The sequence below is a fragment of the Thermothelomyces heterothallicus genome (genome assembly GCF_042370625.1).
Source record: "Thermothelomyces heterothallicus CBS 202.75 unplaced genomic scaffold P884_scaffold_5, whole genome shotgun sequence".
NCBI lineage: Eukaryota > Fungi > Ascomycota > Sordariomycetes > Sordariales > Chaetomiaceae > Thermothelomyces > Thermothelomyces heterothallicus.
Window position 1 is genome coordinate 1,338,313 of NW_027192566.1, and position 20,668 is coordinate 1,358,980.

The 20,668-nt window shown below is 56.0% G+C and overlaps 8 protein-coding genes across 8 annotated transcripts; 4 read left to right on the plus strand and 4 right to left on the minus strand.

The window, feature by feature from the left end:
- Positions 1–3,224: 3,224 nt before the first annotated feature.
- On the plus strand, positions 3,225–3,656 carry P884DRAFT_195106 (uncharacterized protein; the record flags this gene model as incomplete). Its single annotated transcript, XM_069437884.1, has 1 exon — positions 3,225–3,656. One exon carries the CDS (start codon positions 3,225–3,227, stop codon positions 3,654–3,656), a length of 432 nt encoding a protein of 143 aa, XP_069299831.1.
- A 1,159-nt stretch (positions 3,657–4,815) lies between these two features.
- P884DRAFT_239162 (uncharacterized protein) lies at positions 4,816–6,270 on the minus strand (the record flags this gene model as incomplete). The annotated part of the gene is made up of 4 exons (XM_069440123.1): positions 4,816–4,866; positions 5,045–5,439; positions 5,549–5,712; positions 5,869–6,270. 4 exons carry the CDS (start codon positions 6,268–6,270, stop codon positions 4,823–4,825), a joined length of 1,005 nt encoding a protein of 334 aa, XP_069299832.1. The 3' UTR covers positions 4,816–4,822.
- A 2,419-nt stretch (positions 6,271–8,689) lies between these two features.
- Positions 8,690–9,086, plus strand: P884DRAFT_298007 (uncharacterized protein; the record flags this gene model as incomplete). Its single annotated transcript, XM_069444566.1, has 2 exons — positions 8,690–8,752; positions 8,817–9,086. 2 exons carry the CDS (start codon positions 8,690–8,692, stop codon positions 9,084–9,086), a joined length of 333 nt encoding a protein of 110 aa, XP_069299833.1.
- Positions 9,087–9,235: 149 nt separating this feature from the next.
- P884DRAFT_256928 (P-loop containing nucleoside triphosphate hydrolase protein) lies at positions 9,236–12,004 on the minus strand. Its single transcript, XM_069441094.1, has one exon. The coding sequence runs from the start codon at positions 11,698–11,700 to the stop codon at positions 9,553–9,555; it is 2,148 nt and encodes a 715-aa protein (XP_069299834.1). The 5' UTR covers positions 11,701–12,004; the 3' UTR covers positions 9,236–9,552.
- Positions 12,005–12,287: 283 nt separating this feature from the next.
- On the minus strand, positions 12,288–15,098 carry P884DRAFT_219584 (P-loop containing nucleoside triphosphate hydrolase protein). The gene is made up of 2 exons (XM_069439415.1): positions 14,746–15,098; positions 12,288–14,681 (listed from the first exon to the last, which is right to left on the minus strand). The coding sequence occupies exons 1-2, from the start codon at positions 14,954–14,956 to the stop codon at positions 12,595–12,597; spliced, it is 2,298 nt and encodes a 765-aa protein (XP_069299835.1). The 5' UTR covers positions 14,957–15,098; the 3' UTR covers positions 12,288–12,594.
- Positions 15,099–15,434: 336 nt separating this feature from the next.
- P884DRAFT_195276 (mitochondrial biogenesis AIM24-domain-containing protein) lies at positions 15,435–16,724 on the plus strand (the record flags this gene model as incomplete). Its single annotated transcript, XM_069437897.1, has 3 exons — positions 15,435–15,615; positions 15,670–15,788; positions 15,855–16,724. 3 exons carry the CDS (start codon positions 15,435–15,437, stop codon positions 16,722–16,724), a joined length of 1,170 nt encoding a protein of 389 aa, XP_069299836.1.
- Positions 16,725–17,405: 681 nt separating this feature from the next.
- P884DRAFT_268051 (uncharacterized protein) lies at positions 17,406–18,722 on the minus strand (the record flags this gene model as incomplete). The annotated part of the gene is made up of 6 exons (XM_069442163.1): positions 17,406–17,473; positions 17,543–17,561; positions 17,724–17,728; positions 17,853–18,013; positions 18,403–18,531; positions 18,715–18,722. 6 exons carry the CDS (start codon positions 18,720–18,722, stop codon positions 17,406–17,408), a joined length of 390 nt encoding a protein of 129 aa, XP_069299837.1.
- A 426-nt stretch (positions 18,723–19,148) lies between these two features.
- On the plus strand, positions 19,149–19,766 carry P884DRAFT_172487 (uncharacterized protein; the record flags this gene model as incomplete). Its single annotated transcript, XM_069437314.1, has 1 exon — positions 19,149–19,766. A coding segment is annotated over one exon (618 nt), but the record flags the coding sequence as incomplete, so codon positions are not given.
- Between the last annotated feature and the right edge of the window lie 902 nt (positions 19,767–20,668).

Below are 20,668 nucleotides of genomic sequence, written 5' to 3' on the forward strand. Positions count from 1 at the left end.
CTAGTAGATTCGACGATTTTAAGAGATCTAAGCTTAGAAGAGCACTAAGGCAATTCGAAATACTAGTTAAAAAGCTACCTATATTACCATTAAGCAGATTAAATAAAAGTATAGGGAGGAATATAAAGTCTAGAAAAGGTACCTAGAGAATAAGATTCCTAATACTAATAGGCGTCGCCTTTATATAGTAACCTTTACCAAATTCTTAGAAAAAACTAATAAGAATAACTATCTTCCTCTTAATAATAAGGACCCTCTCTAGATTCTATTAAAGGAGCATTAGCTACTAGTATTTTTTAACTTTAGAGATAGAAAAGAAGTCCTAATCCCCTAGTTAGCTAAGCTATTATTAGAAGTTAAACTCCTATCCTCTAAATGTCCTAAGATATAAATTAGCAATATAACTATAATATTAATTAATAATAATAATAATAATAGATTTAACTTTATAAATAGTAAAGATAGATAAGAAGAGGATATTAAGTCACTATCTCTATCTAAGGGTAAGAAGGAATCTCTATATATAGCTATTATTAAAGATATTAAAAGGTTTAAGAAGTAACGTACCTATAAGTCTATAATAGTAATATAAGGGATAGAAGATAATAACTATCATTAGGAGGCTAAAAGAGAAGGTATAAAAGAAGGTACTATTATAATTAAGAGCATTAAGAGTAATAAGGATAGGGGGTATAATATAGAGGGAGAGGGAGACAAAGGCAAGTTATATAACCTATTATTTAACTAGTTATAACCAGGTAAAATTAAATTTTATTATGTTTTTAAGCTTTTTAGAGCCTAGTTTATAATTAAACTATTTATAGCTATTTAAGGCTATTATTACGATAGTAATTAAACTTGATAGCACCTTTTATAAAGACACAAATGTATAGGAAATTTGGTAGTAATGTGTCCGGCTATATTGGTATGTCTGGGGGTTTTGGCCCTACCTGTCGGGAGACAGGTGGTAGTCCTGAACTAATTAGTCAGCAACTAACCACCGGGTACCTAGTCTGACAACTCCTGCCGCTGTATGTCGATCAAGCCCTACGGCCCGTGCTAGGTTACTCTGGGCAGGCCGAAAAGCGCCCAATTCCACTCGAAGGGCAGTGTACTACGGATCCGTAGTTAACTACACTATCTACCTGCCTTTGGACTTTGCAGTACACATTCGTTACATACTCTCGGGTATCTCCGTACCCGGAAGCCCTATTAGAAACCACGAGACAACTACAACGTGGACCTCATTCACCATACGGCTGCGATCACAACGAGCGGAAACAGCCCATAATTATCCGCCTCGGCTCGGTTTTCCTGCACGGGTTCCACTATGATCAGGCTCTTGCTCCGATGCACGCATGCCGTGAATATTCTGGAGCATCCAAGGCCTCCAGGCGTGATGTAGATTCCCCCCTTTTTCCGCCCCGTGGTCCGTTTCCCGGAGCACTGGACAGTGGAAGAACGTAGCCGCCCTGGTCAGCTTCTGCCGTTGTGGGTTTTGTGGGAAACGACTGCCTTTTCTTGATGCATCTCACATCCACAGGAGAATAGCATAATTATCAGACGAAGTACCACGCCAGCACACACCGAAGTGCTATGATGATCAGAAAAAAAACTTTTCTAGCAATGGTGAAGAAATTCTGGGTACAGTCATACAAAGTAGCTAGGTCCACGCCAAAACCCGACGAACGGGACACAATGTCAACCTCGACGGAGCCCGACGATCAATGATGGATGGATTGGCTTGGGGTTAAGGTTTGCAATGGAACAGGCACAGAACAATGGAGTGTGAGGGGTTAATCGCCCTTCGGGCCGCATCTCGGGAGCGGGTCCAATATAACTAGTGTACATAGTAGTACAGTACGTACCTTGCAGTGATTGGCTAATCTGCACTGACAAATCGAGAGAGAAACTTGCTGAACACTCACTGCTGGCAAGAACAACCGGAAACAGAGCCGAATGCCAGTGTACTCAGAGTACTCCTGCTGCTACTACTTATACCTTTGCAGTACACGCCGTTAGTTATACGGATTGCATACACGATAAGGGAGTATCCTACATCAACCCCTCGTTCCTTCGGGCAACCTTCCTAAAAAGTCCGCATCCACGCACACTGCGGATAACAGAGCTCCGTTGCCCCCGCAATCCTGCACAGTTCTCGCGACATGTTCTCCTGCATCGCTAGCCCTCGCCGACTTGCCCGGTATGGCCATGGTCTCATGAACCATGGGACGACCGGTGGCACTAGCCTCTTGGCTCCGTGACATAACTACCCCTGCTCTGCGTCCCATCGTTTCCAGCCCCTGCGCGTGGGCAAGTGGTCAATGCGCCTGCAGAGCTGATTCCTTTTGGTCTGCGATCGCCAGGGGAATAGGGCAGGGGGGGTGAAACGGACGAGCGCGCACACCCAGGCACTTCAGGCATCCCAGAAGCCAGTTCGTTTTCGGGCCTGCAGCTAGCTTGGGGAGGAATAGTGTATCTGTAGGTAAGATATTCTGGTGGGGCCGAGGGTGGAGCAGAGCTAGGGTTGGCAACCAACGGGCATCCTGTTCCTGAAGGTGGACTCCACCAACGCTAGAGGGCACTGATCAGGGATTCGGCCACAAAGGAACTTGTTCGTTGCTCCGCAGTAGCGTCCCAACTCCAAGCACCACCTCTTTTCCATTCCCGATTTTCCCTTCTCTCCCTCCCACAGCCTCCCGGGTCAACCCCACGATCTCTTGGATACCTGTCCGGACCTGACCGCAGTCCAGTCCGCGCCGTTCTTTGCTTCTCCCACCGGTCAGTCCCTCCTTGCGCTGTGCTGCGATTGCACCTTTTGGCCCGACGCCGACGAAAGCAACTCGTAATATCCAACCGAAGCGAATTTCCCGCGAAACAGCCGACGCCGATCTTTCCGCAGCCCCCTCAGCCCAGTCGGGACGCATCGAGTCTTCTGATCGTCATTCGTGCAAATTGAAGAAAGCAGCCATCCTCAACGAACTCACATCCTCTCGCATCGCGTCCCATTCTCGCCCTTTTTATCTTCGAGAATCACCGCGAACGATCCCTGGTTTCCGAGTTCTGAGAGCGTCCTCCTCGCACTTTTGCGCCGAGAACCGCCCACCCTCGTTCAGAGAAGAAGAAGAAGAAGAAGGCGGGAGGAAAGAGCAAGAAAAAGAAGCAGAAACAATACCGTAATTTAGATAAATCGGCTGCATCCGTAACCGCTGTCCACCCGCACCATGGGGCTCATCGACCGCATCCAAGCCAAGATCGAGCTGTTCCGCCTCGAGCAGCGCTACACCCGCCGCCGGCACCGCCGCTCCACCTTCGTCTCCAACGCCATCTACGTCGACGGCGAGTACATCTACCAGTCGCCCAACACGACCGGCTCCTCGGCCGCCACGAGCAAGACGTCTTCCTCGGTCGCCACCACCCGCGTCGTCGAGTTCGACTCCTCCCACTACTACTCCTCCTCTGCCGCCGCCGCTACCGCCGCCTCCGCCTCCGCCACCAAGCAGCAGAAGAGGCTCAATCGCTGGTCGTCCATGCCCGGATACGGGCCCGGATCCAGCCCGGACGCCAGCATGGGTCGTGTCGGCGGGATGCCGACCGTCCGGGAGCAGGAGTGGAGGGGGGGTAGGGTCAGCTTTGACGAGAGGCGGCGGTATTGAGCTGAGCGAATTGGGAGGGTTGAAAGGGGAGGAGGATTCGAGTGGGCTTTTTGGTCATTTTATTCTCTTCCTTTTGTCTTTGGATCGTTACGCCGTGTGGTATGGTGTCATGGACGATAGACGGGCTATTTTTTTTTGCCGCTCTCGCGGAGGAGGCTGGGTTGCTGAAGCTGCAATCATTTTTGTGGCGGTGATACCGTGGCTTGGCTTGCTCCCGCCCGCGGGTCGTTCTCTGCTTCAGCGACTCTGCCTGCAGCAGCGTTTGCTGCTTGATCCTCCGCTCTGACGGGCCGGGCTCGGCGCCCTGGCAGGACGCCAACTCCAACCTACCTCGGGACGACCATTTTTTTTTTCGACTTCTTTTTTTCCTTCTCACGACGAAAAGTTTCTGCTCTTCGCAGGCGCTTGGCATTCTAAACGGGGGCATCTTACGACAGGTTCGATCATGACCAGGGATCAACCACTCATTCTATGACACTCTGAGGAGCCGGGCATGTTACACTATGATGGGGCCAGGCCGCTGGCTTTGGGGACTTGTGCTGGACAGTCCCGTGGAGGCTTTTTATGTCTTGGGGGTTTTGCCGCAACATGTCTCAAACGTTGTCCGGTCAGTGTAATTTCGCGAGGGTGGACCTCATTGCTTTTTAGACAACGGCAGATGGGCGACGACGCCGGCCTAGAGGGGTCGCGATTTATGTATGTACATATGGGTTTAATGATCACGTCCGTCGCCTTTCTGCCGCTTGGAGCGTTTTTCCTTTCTAGAAGGCTGCGAACTTAATCCGGCGCGCGTCAAAGCACGTGCATGCGCAACACACATCCAAGACAGAACATGATTCACCCTCGCGAGGTTCCGAACCCAGTCAACGAAGCGACCACCCACCTGAAAAGTCTCAGTCCCTGCAGCTCTTACACTAGGTTCTAAGGACATTCTAGGGAAAGTACGGAGTAGTGCATGCAGCAGTTATAGGCCGCGACATCTGTCTCACTCGGGATGGAACATTTACCACGCTAGATACACAAGAAGGGGCTAATACAGCAGAGTCGGACAACGAAGCTCGCACACAGAAACGAACGAAAAGGGAACTCTCGACCAAGCAGCACTCCGTAGCCGACCCGGCTGGACGGACCACGCCAACCCCGCGGATTTCTCCTCACGGCGTCATTTACATGTTGCCCATGTTCTCCTGACCGGGGAGATGATCCAGCCCTGTATCGCGCGGCACATCGCATTAGTGTGCTTTCTTGTTTTCACAACGCGACAAACAATACAAGGACGGCGCGAAAAAAAAAAAAAAAAAAAAAAAAAAAAAAAAAAAAAAAAAAAAAAAAGAGAGAGAGAGAGAGAGAGAGTGGAGGGAGGGAAGGGAAGAAGGAAAAAGACTTACAGCCATCGAGCTCCTCGTTCACCTGGCTCTTGACAGTGCACGCGTTCATCTCCTGGACGCTCTGGCTCCCGAGCGGGTTTCCGTTCTCGCAGGCGTTGAACATGCAGTTGGAGTCCATGGCGCGCTGCAGGGCGTCGCCCTTCCAGCCAAAGACGTAGTCGGCGTGGGTGCCGTAGCCGACGCCGTCGCCGTAGCTGAGCACGAACGGGTTCGACCCGTCCGCGGGCCACATGCTGTTGAACTGCGTCGTGTCCCAGAGGGTCTCGAACGCCAGCTGCGGCATCCGCACCGGGTGCGACGCCGGACACGGGCCCGCCGGCGTGAAGGCCTCGCGCACCGTGTTGTACATGTGCGACTGGTGGTCGGGCGAGTCGAGGTTCTTGCCGTCCCAGCAGCTGTTTATTCCGGGGTTAATAGTCTCTTCCTTGTCCTTACCTATTCTCCTTTCCTCCCAGGGCAGGGGAAAGGGGAAAAGGAAGGGGGGGTGGAGGGCCCTTGACTCACGCTGGGAAGTGGTGCACCGTCATGATGCCACCCCGGCAGGGCTGGCTAGGGAAGGTGGGGAGTTCGGGGAAGCGGGTGCCCTTGTCCTGCAGGCAGACGAACCGCAAGCCCGGGTTGCCCTGGTCGCCCTTGTTCGTCGGGCTGCCGACCGTCATGCGGAAGCCCTGTGGAGGAAGAACAAGACTTGTGTCAGTGGTTTCTCTCTCTCTCTCTCTCTCTCTCTCTCCCTCTCTCTCCCCCCTACCGGTCACAATTTCCGGTAACGAAGAGAAGGAAAGGGGGAAAAACAAAAAGGGGGGTTAAAAAAAGGCAGTCCTCACAGGCTTGAAGGCAGTGATCTTCTGGTTGCCGTTGGAGAAGAAGTCCTGCTGGGTGTAGTAGATGGTCATGCCGCCGTTGATGCCGTTGGGCAGGGCCGTGTTCTGCATCAGGGGCACCCGTTTGTACGAGCCGTTGCTGTGCTTGAAGAACATGACGGCGGTCCAGTAGTTGGAGAAGTTCTCCGAGAAGGTGCAGGTCGTGCAGGAGGCGTGCTCGGACCTATCGCCCTCCATCGTGGCGTTGAAGCTGTTGCCGCCCACGATCTGGTGCACGTGCGACGAGGGGATCTTGCCCGGCTCGACGAGGGGATCGAGGCGCTGGATGCTCACCGTCGAGCACCCGAAGCGCAGCGCGGCCTGGGAGTGCCCGGCGAGGACAAGGCTGAGTGCGAGCCACTTCATCGTGGAGCAAAAGAGGTTTGGGCGCGAGGACGACAGGTCAAGTTTCAAGCAACGACGCGCAAGGTTGTCTAGCTGCTTCTGAAGAGAAGTCCAAACCTGCCCGCAGCCTGCGCCACAGAAAACACCTTGCTATATACCCACGGCCCTGACCGCACCCATCACCCATATCTCTCCCGACCGCTCTCTCAGATAGAGTTGCCGCCGTTTCCTCCCCCAGGTCTATAGAAACCATCGATATATTTGGATGCGGGAAATGATAATTAGTCCCTGATTGGGAGGCGGGCAACCCCCCATGACTGCGCATTCATATGTCTTATACAGGATGTTTCGCGTCCCTAGCTTCTCGAACATCTGTATTGGTCAGTAGATGAGCGCCCAATCTATACTCCCCTGCCAAACCGGATCCCGGAACACCCATCGTAACGCACAGAATTGGACGGCTCAATCAGTCTACCCTTGGATGCCATGGCTGTCGCCCATGCTAAAGAGGGAAGGTGATTGCCCGAAGCGCAGTTCACCACTCAACCGTTGCCCATGAGCGCTCCAGACGGTTGTCCAGATGGCCAGGATGTGTTCAACCGTCGTCTTGGCACGCCAACATCTGCCGGTCAAGGCATCTGCCGAGATTGACCGGGGAATTTGTGCCGCATCCAAGACCTTCTTCTTCTCTTTAACCGGCAGCCCGCGGGTGGTGACCGGCCACCACGTGGTTGATTCCCCGTTTCTATTTTCCTCATCACTCCGTGCCTAGTGCTTGATGCAATGAAACTCCCGGCATGATCAATGCCCAGGACTACCAAAATACGAAGAAGCATGCGTCGCGACCGCGCGGCGGCTCAAGGTTGCGGAGGCCGAGTTTGGAATCACAAAGTATATCTGCTTCGTTTTCCAAAAACAGCACAACGGTCCGGTGCCCATGCCAGAAACACTGATGAAGAAGTGATGTGACGGACCGATTAGGAAAGTTGTTGTCCTGCCCGTCCCCGGCAGTTGGGCTCCCCGTCCTTGCAACGCTTTGTCGTTGAGCAGCCTGGACTGGCCGATCAAGGAAGGGTGTTACCGCAGAAGCGAAGCCACCGCTGTTAGCGGGAGAGACCGAGAGCCGAAATTAGAACTTATAGAGACCAGACTGACTTCACCCAGTGTGCAGCGTGAAAAGGGTTCTCAAACGAAGACGACCCGTCAACTCTATTTTACTAGGGCCTTGGGGTCTGGCGCGTGTCACTTAGAATGCCTGTAGTTCGTTTTGTCTCCCATGAGCATATCATCAAGAAGCTTGGGTCTGAACGAGGTTATATGGGTTCTAGAGTTTTGAAGGGGGTGGTTGGAATCTCGGCGATCCGTCTCCGGCATGGACAAGATACGATTGTACGTCAATATTCTCAAGCTTAACACAGAGGAGTGTTAAGATACACACCCGAAAAGCCCTGGAGAATATAAAATGAATATACAAGGCGACTTAATAGCTGCTAATCAAATCATGGCAGACATAAACCTAATTGAAACCCCAAATGGGCACTTGGACACATGGCGGTCCCTTCTCGCCGTAGTTGAGCTTAGCGGAGTTGAGAGCCTAATGCTAATTACTCGATTCCCGTAATGGCAAACTATAAAACAAGTAGTATTTTCTTCCCGTGGCCTCTGGCGTACGTCATACCATTACGCCCCCTGAAATTTTTGTTCTGTGGGGAGGGTAGATAACTCATGATGCCACGGCGGAGGAAGCGGCTGAGATTAGAGGAGCAATGAGGGTAAATTAGGTCTATATTGATATAGATTGGCAGGGCATTCGCTATCCGGACTAGTCCATTCTCAGAGACAAGATATGATTAAGTACCTAACTACATCGCCTGAACCTTGATTTGACTTAGGTTAAGTCGACTCACAGCAGCTACAAGCTTGTATGTGGTGAGCTAGAGTTTAGTTGGGGCCTTCCTAGGTTCAACATCCCAGTTAAGGTAGGTAAGACAGTCGGGGAAGGTAATTAACTAAAGGAAGAGAAAACCCCTAGTTTCTTGTGGAGTAAACAAATTCTTAGCTCTATGCAGGCTGTTATTGACGGAACGCGAGGTTCGCTTGTCGAAATAGGCGTAAGTGCACCACCAATGTCATTGAACCTTTCCCGGGCACATTCCTCCGTCTGTACGGATGACGAGAGACTCTTGGTGACAGGCTGAGACAGGGACTTTGCTTACTCTAGGCAGACGTGATTCGTCGTCTCGCTAATAACACGGTCGTTATATTTTGTGGTGATAACCAATCAAATCGATCAACCACAGCTGGTTCCATCACCTCAGATCTCGAACGTTTCTGCGGTGTCCTGTCCTACTTGACCCGATCTGGGGACACTTGAAGCTCATCGGGGAGTACGGGAAGAAGGTCACGGGCGACTACATACATGCAAGCGCCGTGGACGGAGATGAAGCAGGACTTCAACCTCCCCGACATCTTCTACCTGGACATGTGGCCCCGCTGGACCCGAGTTCATTGTTTGCTCCGGTCCCGAAGCTGCGGCGATCCCGACTACGGTCAATGCCTTCGCCCAGTCCGATATGGTGACCCAGGTCTTCGGCCCGACCGTCGGGAGAACCTTCATTGAGGCAACCAACGGGCCGCTATGGAAGAACCTGCATCAGATGCTGGCCCCGGGATTGACTCCCAGTACCATCAAGACGTACCACCACCACCTCATCGTCGACGAGGCCAGGGCGCTCTACGATCAGCTCCGACGTCTGGCCGACTCCGACGATGCTATCAACGTGTCCCTTGAGCTGGCGACCGGTCCGCGCCGATTCCGAACCAGAGATTGGGCCTGAGAGCGCCTTTGCTGGAGGATATAAATCGGCGCCGGGGAATGCATCCTTCACATGAACCAGGGGGTGCTCACTCATAAAACGGCAAAGAAAAGAGATCAGCAGTTAGGAAGTCAAATTTCCGACCGGGTTGGCAACGAAGAAGGTTGTTTGTTCTCTCGAGCATAGCTGGGAACGAGCTGAGCCCTGTTCTTCCTGTTTACTGTGTAATCTAACGCTTCTTTGTCGGATTTTCCTGGCTTGAGGCTGTTTCTACACTGAGTTATCCGACTTACTGATCCCTGGGTTCTGACCGCAAACTCATTTAATCCTTTGGGTGCGGTTTTGCCCTCCTCCTCCTCCTGGACTTTTTGTGTCTAATAAGTATATTGTTAAGGATTGGTCGAGGAGGCTCCCCTCAGTCCGCATCGCTAATTGACAACTGGAAGAGACCACACGGAGCGCCTTTGGAGCACAGCCGGTCTATTGATTATTCCTTCTCCAACTCCTCCTTCTTGTCCTGCCCCGAGCCGCGGTTCTGGTCAAACAGCATCTCCTGCGCCGCCCACAGCTCCGCGTACAGCCCGTTGGACTCCATCAGCTCCCGATGGCTGCCCATCTCGGTCACCCTGCCCTCCTTGAGCACGATGATGACGTCGGCGTCGTAGATGGTGCGCAGCCGGTGGGCGACGAAGACGCTGGTCCGCTGCTTCTCGCGCAGCACCTCGTTGATGTTGGCCATGAGGGCCTGCTCGGTGTGGGTGTCGAGGGCGCTCGTGGCCTCGTCGAAGAAGAGCAGGGGCGGGTCCTTGAGGACGAGGCGGGAGACGGCGAGGCGCTGCTTCTCGCCGCCCGAGATCATGAGCCCGCGCTCGCCGACCTTGGTCTGGTACCCGTGCGGCCACGACTCGATCCGGTCGTGGATGTGGGCCCGGCGGGCGGCCTCGAGGACGCGCTCGGGCGGGGCGTCGAGGTTGCCGTAGCGGATGTTGAGCTCGACCGTGTCGTTGAAGAGCGGGGTGTCCTGGGGCACGACGCCGATGGAGCGGCGGAGGGAGTCGAGCGAGACCTCGCGGATGTCCTGGTCGTCGATGAAGATGCGGCCCGACTGCGGGTCGTAGGAGCGGAAGAGCAGGCGGAGCAGGGTGGACTTGCCGCAGCCCGAGGGCCCGACGATGGCGACCTTCTTGCCGGCCGGGATGGTCACGGAGAAGTTCTTGAGGATGGGACGGTCGGGATAGTAGCCGAACGTCACGTTCTCGAAGCGGATCTCGCCGCCCTTGGGCAGGGCGAGGGGCGCCGCGTTGGGCTTCTCCTTGATGGACACGTTGACCTTTTGCAGGTTGAAGAGGGTCTCCATGTCGAGGAGGGACTGCCGCAGCTCGCGGTAGACGGAGCCGAGAAAGTTGAGAGGCACCGAGAGCTGGAAGACGAGCTGGTTGATCAGGACCAGGTCGCCAACCGAGAGGGAGCCGGCGACGATGCCCTTGGCGCCGAGCCACATCATGACGGTCAGCGCCGAGGAGAAGATGATGTTCTGCCCGCTGTTGAGGAAGGCCAGCGACGTGGCCACCTTGATAGAGCTCTTCTCGTACTCCTGCAGCGCCTTGTCGTAGCGGCCAATCTCGTACTTCTCGTTGTTGAAGTACTTGACCCCCTCGTAGTTGATGAGCGAGTCGACGGCGACGGTGGAGGCCTTGTTGTCGGCCGCGTTGGCCTGGCGCCGGAACTTTGTGCGCCAGGAGGTGGTCCAGATGGTAAAGGCGGTGTAGGCGGTCATGGTGAGGGCCGTTATGGCGGCGAACTCCCATCCGAACTGGTACGTCAAGATGCCGCACACCATGCTGATCTCCAGAGCCGTCGGCACGATGTGGAACACCATGCTGGTCAGGAGGAAGCTGATGCCCTTGGTTCCGCGGTCGATGGCGCGCGTCAGACCGCCCGTCTGCTTGGACAGGTGGAAGTTGAGATCGAGGTTCAAGAGGTGCCCAAACGTCTTGGTGGCCACCCGCCGGATCGCCTTCTGCGCGACCGACGAGAAGACGGCGTTGCGAAGCTCTTGTGACACGACAGCCCCTATCCGGGAGGCGCCGTAGGCGAAGATCACAGTCCCCGCCACGGTAGCCACCGTGCCACCCGTCGCGGCAATGTCGATGTTGAGCGAGTCGATGATCTCGCGAAAGAAGAAAGGCACCTGCACGTTGAGCACCTTGCCGCCGACAAGCAGAGCCACGGCCAGGAGCACGCGCGTCTTGTCGGCCCAGCTGTCCTTCGGCCACAGATACCGCGACATCTCCTTCATGATGGCCCAGTCGGCCTTGCGCTGCTCTTGGGCGCTCTTATCCACGGCCGCGAGGGGATCTTGGGGTGGTGGGGGGCGGGAGGTCTTCTGCCCGTCGGGAGGCCGGTTTGTTTCGACATTTTGTGTTCTCGGTCCGTAGCTGCGCGGCGTGCTAGTATGGAAGACCGCTCGCAGGGGAGAGGATGGAGAGGATGCGGCGGCGACGTTCAAGGCTCCCAGTCGGGGGGTCCATGGCTGTCGACGAAAGGAAGCGCAAGCGATTCGAGGTCGGAGAATTGGGGCCACTCTGGCTCTGTGTAGGCTTGTCGCCATCATAATTCGTGGTTTCGAAGCCATTGCGACGAGAACCTGCGCAACATCTTACCTCCCGCCCCCGGGGGAGAGAGTGAGCGATGGCGCCCTTATGAGCGACGTCGGCAATGCGGTAGCGCCCAGCGCGATTTGTGCGGAATTCGGAATACGGTAGTCTGGGGGTCCGAGGCCTTGAAAACGGTGGGGAAAATGAAACAAAACGAACAAGCGCCGAGTCTCTAGGCGCTCATGTTATGTCGCCGACTTTGGTCGGCCAGAAGAAGGGTGGGAAATGTTTTGTGCACTACGGAATACAGTTTACACGTCCAGGTTGTGTCGGCCTCGGCGAAAGAAATGTCGAGCGCCGAGCTCCCTCGATGCCCGCAGCGGCTCAGATCCGTGGGGCAGTCAGCGATGATGCAATGTGGAGCCTTAGTTCCGACATTAACACCCTTTCCCGTTAACACTTGATAACTTGCACTGTCAGCTGCGAGCATGGACGAGCTCTCATCATTTTGCTACGAGACATAGGAGACATCGGTCGCTTTTATGCATATTCTCGAACTCTGCTCTTTCAAGTTTATCGGTATCCAACTGTCCAAAAGCAACAAGACAAGCAGCTAACATCGGTTGCCGATGCCCAGGATGAGGAAATTTTGGCATTCTCCATTTCTTCGGGGAATCTAGGAACGCCCAGAGGGACATGCAATCCCTCAACAGATAAACAAGCAAAATGCTAAACCCCAAAGTCTATGAGCCCCCAAACTCCTAGCCATGCAACGCGGATGATAAACCAGGCGCGAAAATTGCCGACCCAACCGATGCAATGGGGTTTAACGAAAGAGAAAGATGCGCCGCTAGACCGGCATGCCAACAAAAGAGAAAAAAAAAAGGTAGAACAATGAGCCCAAATCAAGTCAACAACATCCTCGGCAGCCATTACCTCAGCACCTGAGCCTGAGCGGCAACCAAACCTTCATATGCCCTTTCCACCGCCCGCCCGCCCATGCCCGGCAGCATCCGCAGCTGGGCAAGCGACTCGATTGGGCCCGACTCCCCGTCGCCCTTAAGGGTGAGGAAATCGACCAGATCTTGGGCCTTTTTTGCGCCGAAGCCGCGCAACCCCTTGATCAGCGTCACGTCCCGCGAATTGACGATATCAAGCAGCTGCTTCACGCGCGGCGAGTTGGGATCGTCGAGCTCCTCGTGCTCGAATGCCCTCAACCTCGACCCCTTCTTCTTCCCCCCTTTCCCCCGCAGGGGACTCTTCCCCGCCACCTCTTCGTCTTCGTCGATATCGGCCTCGGTCCCCTCCTGATACTCTCCCTCCTCCGTCTGTTTCCTCTCCTTCTTCCTCCGCCCCTCACCCTTCCCGTCGGTACCCGCATCCGCATCGGCAAGCCCAAGCTTCACCCGCAGCTTCTCGATCTTCCCCAATAGCTTCGGCTGCCCGGGGAAGTAAGGCAGCGCCTTCTCGTAGAGCCGCAGAGCGCCCGCGTCGTCGCCGTGTTCCTTAGCCTGCCGCGCTCGCAGGAGGAGCCGCAGGCCTTCGGTCCGGCGCTCGTCTGCGCCGCTGCTGCGCGACTCGCTCTCGATGCGGCGCTCGAGGGCCTCGAGGCGGCGCCTGACTTCCTCGCTGATCTCCGCCGAGGCCGCGGTGGCGGTGACCGTCGGCTCGGCTGCCTGGGCAGCTTGCGGCTGCGGCTGTAGCTGTGGTACGGCGGCGGCGGCGCGGGCGGCGAGGATCTCGGCGACTTTCTTCTCGACCATGGCTTCGATCTGGTCGGGAGTGATGGAGATTTGCGCCGGAGGGGCGGTGGCGGTGGCGGCGGCGGCGGCGGCGGCGGTGGTGGTGATGGGCTGGGGCGGGCGGAGGAGAGACTGCGCCGTTGGGCGCGCGAGTTTCGACGGGCGTGGGAGAGAGTCAGAGGTCTCGGAAGGCCGTTTCGACTGGAGAGGCTGTCGCGGGAGGGAGGTGTTGGCTGCCGGCGGCCCGGCGGCGCGGGCGGGGGCGGCCGGCTTCTTGTCCGTGTAGACGGAAAACGCCTTGACGGGCTTGTCGGGCTTGTCAGACTTGTCGGCCTTCTCGGCCGCCTTGGCTGCCAGGGCACCCGTGTGCACGTTGTGGGCGTTGTTCAGAGGCCTGAGGGGTTGCCGCTGGACACCAGCGCCTCCAAGCCCGGAGGTGGTGCGTGGCGGCTGCTTGTACACAATCTCGTTCTCGATCTCGCGCACCTCGATGCGCTTCGCCCGGGAGCTAACGTTCAGGCTGCTCAGCGTGTCGAGGTGGTAGCTCCGGACCGGGGCGAGGTTCAGGATCATGACGGTGATGCCGTTGTTCTGTCCCAGGGACAGGATGCGCGTCATCTTGGACTCGCGGTACGGGATCCGCTTGTCGCCGCGCGCGATGGCGTCGATGCACTGGCTCAGAACGAAGAGGCTCTTGTTGATGGCGGCCGACTCCACCAGCCTCTCCTTGCCATTGTCGGTGCGCCGGTTGTCTTCCGAGCCGGCCAAGTCAATGGCGGACGCCGTGCTCTCCCTGACCATGTCGCCAGTCGTCTGCGTCACCTTGACCCGCAAGATGGCGTGGCTCCTGCTGCTATGCGCGTTGAGCTTGGTGGCCGCCGTGACCCGGTTGTTGTTGGCCTCAATGTACAGCCTCTCGAAGTCCTTGAGATCGTCGCAAGCGCGTTCCGACAACCCGACGACGACGGTCTTCCCGTCCTTTTCTCGGAGCGGCAGCCCGGCGGGGGTTCGCTTCTCTGGAGGCTCGAGCAGGTCATACACTTTGTCGTTGTAGATCTCGTAATAGGAAAGGGAGACGGTCACGGTAGTCGCGCCGTTGCTGTCCTTCATGATCTTTTTCCCCCGCCGGAAGACGTTGCTCAACAGCCTAGGGATAACGCCGCGGTCGGCGAGCCGCAGACCACCGCGCATCGTGTGTGTTTTGCCGGTTCCGGTGACTCCGTATGCAAAGATGGTCACGTCTAGGCCTTGGAAAAGAGCCTTCATGTGCGGGGCCACTGTCATCCACAGGTCAGCCGGGCCGGGAGTTTCGCGGACGCGTCTTCGGGGATGACTCCCTACCTTCGGCTGTGAACAACTCCTCCTGCGAAGTGGTCGGCCCGTAGACGCTGTTGAAGGCGAACGAGAACTCTTCCGCCCCATTCTTTGGACTCGGTATCTTGACGAGGGTCAAGGGCTTTCCCTCCTCCACGCGGTCGGCGCGCACAATGACATCCTTTTCCAGTTCTTTCTCAAGCAACGGACGGATTCTGGCAACAACACGCACCGACATGGCGTAGCAATTGACATAAACACGGGGTATAAGAGGGAAATGGGGGGTTATATGAGATGTAGAGGAGAGAAGGAGAGGGCCAGTTGGGTGCGTGACGCCGCGTTGCAGTGACGGGATCCGGCTGCAAAACCGAATTATGCCAACCCTTGCACAGCACCAAATTGACTGTGGATAGTGTGGTGTTTAGCGAGGCAAAGCTGCAATTATTTAGTTAGATCACCAAGGCAACAATTCGGCACTGTGGAACCCCTGAGAGGGTCGGCCTAATCAAGCTAGTTAAGCTCAGGTATCCGTAGTTAAGCTTCATCTGAAGAATGGGTGGCCCGTGCTCCCAAAACGCTTAACCCGCCCGCCGAGATCCGAGTACGTTGGTCTGGAAATTCAGGACCCGGATTTTGGCCGAAGCAAGGAAGCTCAACTTTCCGGCTTCCCGCGCCAATTGACACCACCACGTCGTCCAATTCATGGTCGGGCAACCATGAAACGACAGGCGCCTCTGGTTCGACGGCTACGTCCCTCAGCGCCGGCGACGGCTGCGCGGCCGGGCTTTGTCTGCCGGCAATGCAGGGCGATCCAGATTAGCGCATCCCCCACTACCGACTCGCGGCCCGCCGCCGACGCCTTCGGAGCTTACCCCGGATCCCCACGAGACTCGGCAGGTAGGCACTTGATGATGGCCGCGCCCGATCTGGCAGGTTTCTAACACTAGTCAGATGCTCGGTTCGAGGTGTTGGGGTCGCCCTACTCCCTCCTCTCCGTCACTCTCTCGGCATCGCAGCGGCTCTACACAAGACGAGGCACTCTGGTATCCGTCGCCGGAAAAGTGGAAAATGTACGCCCATAGAGCCCTCTTGACCGCGCATCAACAAACCGCTGACCCCCCGTTGTCTAATCACAGGCGCAATCCACACTCTCCCTCCTGTCTCCCTTCCGACGAGCGCCGCTCGGCATCCCCTTCCTCTACCAGCGCGTCTCCTCCACGACGCCCATTACCGCCCTCATAGCCACCAAGTCCCCTAACACGACCCTCTCGATCCTCCACCTCGACGGCACGACCGACTGGGTCGTATCCCAGCGCAACGCCCTCCTCGCCTGGACTGGCCACACCCTGACCCCGTCCCCGCGCGTGCAGCAGGGCTTGTCGCTCGCCCACTGGGGCAGCACCCACCTGACGGGCCGCGGGCTGGCGGCGCTCGCCGCGCCGGGGCAGATCCACGAGCTCACGCTGGGCGAGGGCGAGGAGATCGTGCTGCACCCGTCCCACGTCGTCGCGTACCCCGTCACCCGCCACCCGCCGCTGCCGTTCCGGTTCCGAAGCACGCGGCTCGGCCTGCAGGTACCCGCCGTGCCGGCGTCCATCACAAGCGCCGCGGGGCGGCTGGTCCCGGAGCGCGCGGCGCGCTTCTGGAACGCCATGCGCGACACGGGCACGTTCAAGTCGCTGGCGCGGCTGCTGTACGGGCTACGCACCGCCGTGAGGCGGACCATCTGGGGGGACCGGCTGTTCCTGCAGTTTAGGGGGCCGATGACCTTGCTCATGTCGACCAGGGGGGTGAGGGTCAGGGACGTGCTCAGCAGGGAGGACGTCAACGAGATTGCGGACGCCGAGGCCGGCGTGGTGCCGGCGGCGGTTAAGCTCGCGACCAAGCCGAAGGTGCAGGAGGAGAAGCGGCCCGAGCAGAAGGTCGTCATCCACGTCGCCAGCGTCGCCAAGGATGGCAAGGTCAGGTTCGAGGACACCAAGGACCTAAACGAGTTTGTGCGGTAAAGACCACGGGTAAATCGCCTGGCTCTGCTATTTGTATTCTTCTTCCCTTGTACCCATATACTCTAGAGCAATCTATCCACTTGTGGGGGGCCTATGGATGCTTTCTGGGTTCTTAGACGAGCTCCTTGACCACTGACCGTGGTGCTGCCGCGTCGAGTCCGTTTGAGTTTGGCAGTCATCTCTCGTGGCCTGATCAGCACGCTGCAACTTCGACCCGTCCACGATCGTAGCCCCAATTTCGTGATGGCAAGCGTAGTCAAAATTAACAACCCGCACTTTACTCGCAATGTCCCAACATTGCAGCGTGATAGCTTGGGTGGAAACCACTGCTACTTCTGCTACCTCGCCATCAGGCCCTCTCACTGCACCTTCTCATTAATTATCGCTCTTTTTTGCTCTGTCGCTCATCACCATGTCGAAAGGACAACGATGGTAGTGTCATTGGGGAGTCAAGTGTTGCAGGAACGGTGAGGCGGTTGCGAAGAACTTCGCTGTTGGCTCTATTGCTCTCGAAATAATAGACTCTAGTAAGGTAAAGTACCTTGTACCTTAGTGTACAGTATGTAGTGTAATTGCCGAATTAACTCTCTTTGGAACTGTTGATTCCCTTTCTCACACACTACAAAGTCCTGCGCCTCCTGATTGCTATTCATCCAAGTCAATACTTATCCATGGCGCCTTTCAACCCGGTTGTCTTTTAAGGTACTCTTCAAAGTCTGTGACAATTTGCAATGCAGCCGGCCGTTGATCTAAATGATTGTAGGTAATTAGTGTAATCTAAACCCTGACCACCGTAAGATCACCAAACAATTACTTACAGCCAAGCAACACCCCAACCTGCCCCTGGGTCAACGCAGAACCAACGAATCGAGATCCTCACGCCAACAAACCAAACATTATGCATCGGAATCTGAGGCAGCGTCATGCGTATGACCGGCTCGAGGAGGTGCCGCGGCGGAAGGTGAGTAGCGCGGATATGTGGTGCATACTGTCACCTACCTGACCTACACAGCAGAGTAAGGTACACTTACTTGTTCGTGGAGTTATGTCATGTTTTGATGTTCGGGATGTGGGAGTTTGTTCACATAACTACGAATACTTCGTACTGTATTCCGTACACTACATTACTTGTACGCAGATCATCCTCGTCGATCCAACCGTCGGACCAGGCGACGGATCCGATTCGACCGGATAGCGCTGCTGTGGACTCCACGCAGGAACGAGCCGTGACCTCTTGGCCGGTAGCATCAAGCGCCCGATCCCTGGTCACCACGCCCACCTGATACAAACTAGAACTGAACAGGTATGAATGTAGACGAGAAACCAGGTACTCGGGACATTGTCGACCATCCGCCACGGCAAGAGTTTCCTAACGTACGATGTACGGAGTATGCTAGCGTGGTTATCTCCGGCCTGATGCGACTCTTGCAGGGTCGTTGGGCGGGTTGATTGCGGGCTCGGGAGGTTGGATGTCGCTTAGAGTGTTCGGATATTACCAGGGGGTCGAGGGAGGACTAGACCCGTCTCAACTACCCACACTTTGGGTTTTGAAACGACGAGAAGCACACGCGAAAGTTTCCCCCACGTTGCCAAAAAGAATCAGCAGCCGCCGACTGGCGTTGCATGATCCGTTCAGAGGTATCGTCATCTGGGTTGGATCGTGGTGTTTGTTACATACCGTTCGGCTACCAAACTGGACCGTTGAGCCGCGTAACCGCCGCACAGCATGGAATCCTTTGTGGGGTTGAATGGGAGCAGCCAGCAGTGCACCTTGAAGATACCAAGAATGGCCAAGCTCCAGTTCAGCCTGCAAACCATCCAAGATTGTCACGGTTTATGACGTTCAAGGGAGACCTCAACGGGTTGCGAGGATATCGAGCGGTGGTACACGGGTGGTAGTTAATGCCCTTGGGAAGAAATACGTAAATGAAAACGAGAGCTAGTGTAGTTACTCCGTAGAGACTGGAGTCATTATCAGCGGGTCGGGTACACTGACATGGTGTGACATGCATCCTTAGCTGCTCCTCCAGCAAACAAGCACCACATCAGGGGCTACACTAGCCGAGCATACGGGTGGGACACCTCGATCCCCGGCGCTCGAGTGCTTGCTGTACATACGTACATACATACATACCTATATCAATGGTCTTGACTTGATGTCTGTCTTTCCTTCGTCCACCATCCCTACGTCTCTTTCCTTGGCCAAGGGAGCTCGCCTCACCATTCGCTTCTTGTACTCATTTCTAACTGACACTTTCGTTCGGCCTTGACGGTCTTTTGACAAGCGTTCCAAGCAAACACTCCTTTCGTTTTCACGCTGGGCTTCACCCTTATTGAACCTGAACAACACAAGGAAAAAAGGATCACCTTTCTTTTTTGGACACATTCATTTTCCACATCAAGATGCACCGCCTCGCGTGTTTGGTCAGCCTGCTGCCCCTGGTGGCTGCGCACGGCTTCGTATCTTCGCCCCCGGCCCGTCGTCCGGGCTCCGCCTACAGAGCTACCTGCGGCGAGCAGCCGTTCTACCAGCAGAGCTCCGATATCAACGGCAACGTCCAGGGCATCCAGCAGGTCGTCGGCAAGGATATGACGGACGCGTGTAACCTGTGGCTCTGCAAGGGATTTGTGCTCGACGACAACAAGGACCGGGTCCAGAGCTTCTCGCTCGGCCAGACCATCGACTTCAAGGTCAACATCGCGGCGCCGCACACGGGCTACGCCAACGTGTCGGTGGTCAAGACGAGCACCAACACCGTCATCGGCGAGCCCCTGATCGAGTTCGACAACTACGCCTCCAACAACGGCGTCGCAGCCAACAACACTGCGTTCAGCGTCAAGCTGCCCTCCAACCTCGGCGGCTCCTGCGCCACCGCCGGCGACTGCGTCCTCCAGTGGTTCTGGGACGCCCCGGACATCGACCAGACCTACGAGGCCTGCGTCGACTTCACCGTCGGCAGTGGCAGCGGCAGCAGCACTTCTGCCTCTCCAACCGATCCCACTACCACCGCCACTCCCACCTCCGCACCCTCGACATCCTCCTCCTCCGCCGCTGCTGTCACGACGACCACGACCTCGGCTGCTGCCTCGCCGACCTCGACCGAGGGCGCCGCGCCCACAACCACCGCCACCCCCGTTCCTGATGGTGAGGGAGACGACGAGGAGTGCCCGGCCGATGACGGGGAGGAGGACAACGACGGAGAGGATGACAATGCGGACGAGGAGTGCCCGGCCGACGACGGCGAAGACGACGAGGACGGCGACGAATGCATCGCGGACGATGAGTGAAGACCCGACGAAGCGGCTACGTGGGTGCCTCTCCATTGTGAGATTTTGAGAGGGAAAAAAAGACAGTCAGAGAGAGAGAGAGAGGGAAGGGAGAAGAGGGAGTGGTGGATCTGTGGCTGATTGATGTTGGACCTCCTGCCGCATCCTCTGGTTGGGATACGGAGACTCAAGTCAACATTGCTCAAGGACCCAGGGGACCAGATCATCGATACATCACTCCCAGATCCATTTTTGGTATTGCTGTTCATGTACATATTTTCAGGACTCTAAACTTCTCTTCGTACGGCATCCGGGAATGCCAAGTATATTACTACTTACAATCAAATCACCCATTTGCATCATCAAGACCCAAAGTATGGCACGAGTGACCAGTATATCTATACGCATGGATGGTCTGGGCTTTTGAATGGGAAAAAAAAAATGTGAGATGCTACCCCCTATCGCTGATGGCCCCCGGGCTCTTCCCGAGCCGGTATCGATCCTCGACCTCGGCGCGGTACGGAGGCCGGCTGCCGATGGTGCCGTCGGCGTTGGTGGACCACAGGATGGGTGTGCAGCCCGCGGGCCCTGTCATACGGACTGTAGAACTCGTCAAAGGACGCCCAGGAGGTGTCATCTGGCTTGGTCGACCATCCCATCGGCCAGGGCACTGTGCG

Excerpts from the sequence above, each read along its gene's own strand:
- P884DRAFT_256928 (XM_069441094.1), bottom strand. The coding sequence starts at position 11,700 with ATGGCTTCGAAACCACGAATTATGATGGCGACAAGCCTACACAGAGCC.
- P884DRAFT_219584 (XM_069439415.1), bottom strand. The coding sequence starts at position 14,956 with ATGTCGGTGCGTGTTGTTGCCAGAATCCGTCCGTTGCTTGAGAAAGAA. Across the intron at positions 14,682-14,745 it reads GGAGTTGTTCACAGCCGAAG|TGGCCCCGCACATGAAGGCT; the intron begins GTAGGGAGTCAT and ends TGTGGATGACAG.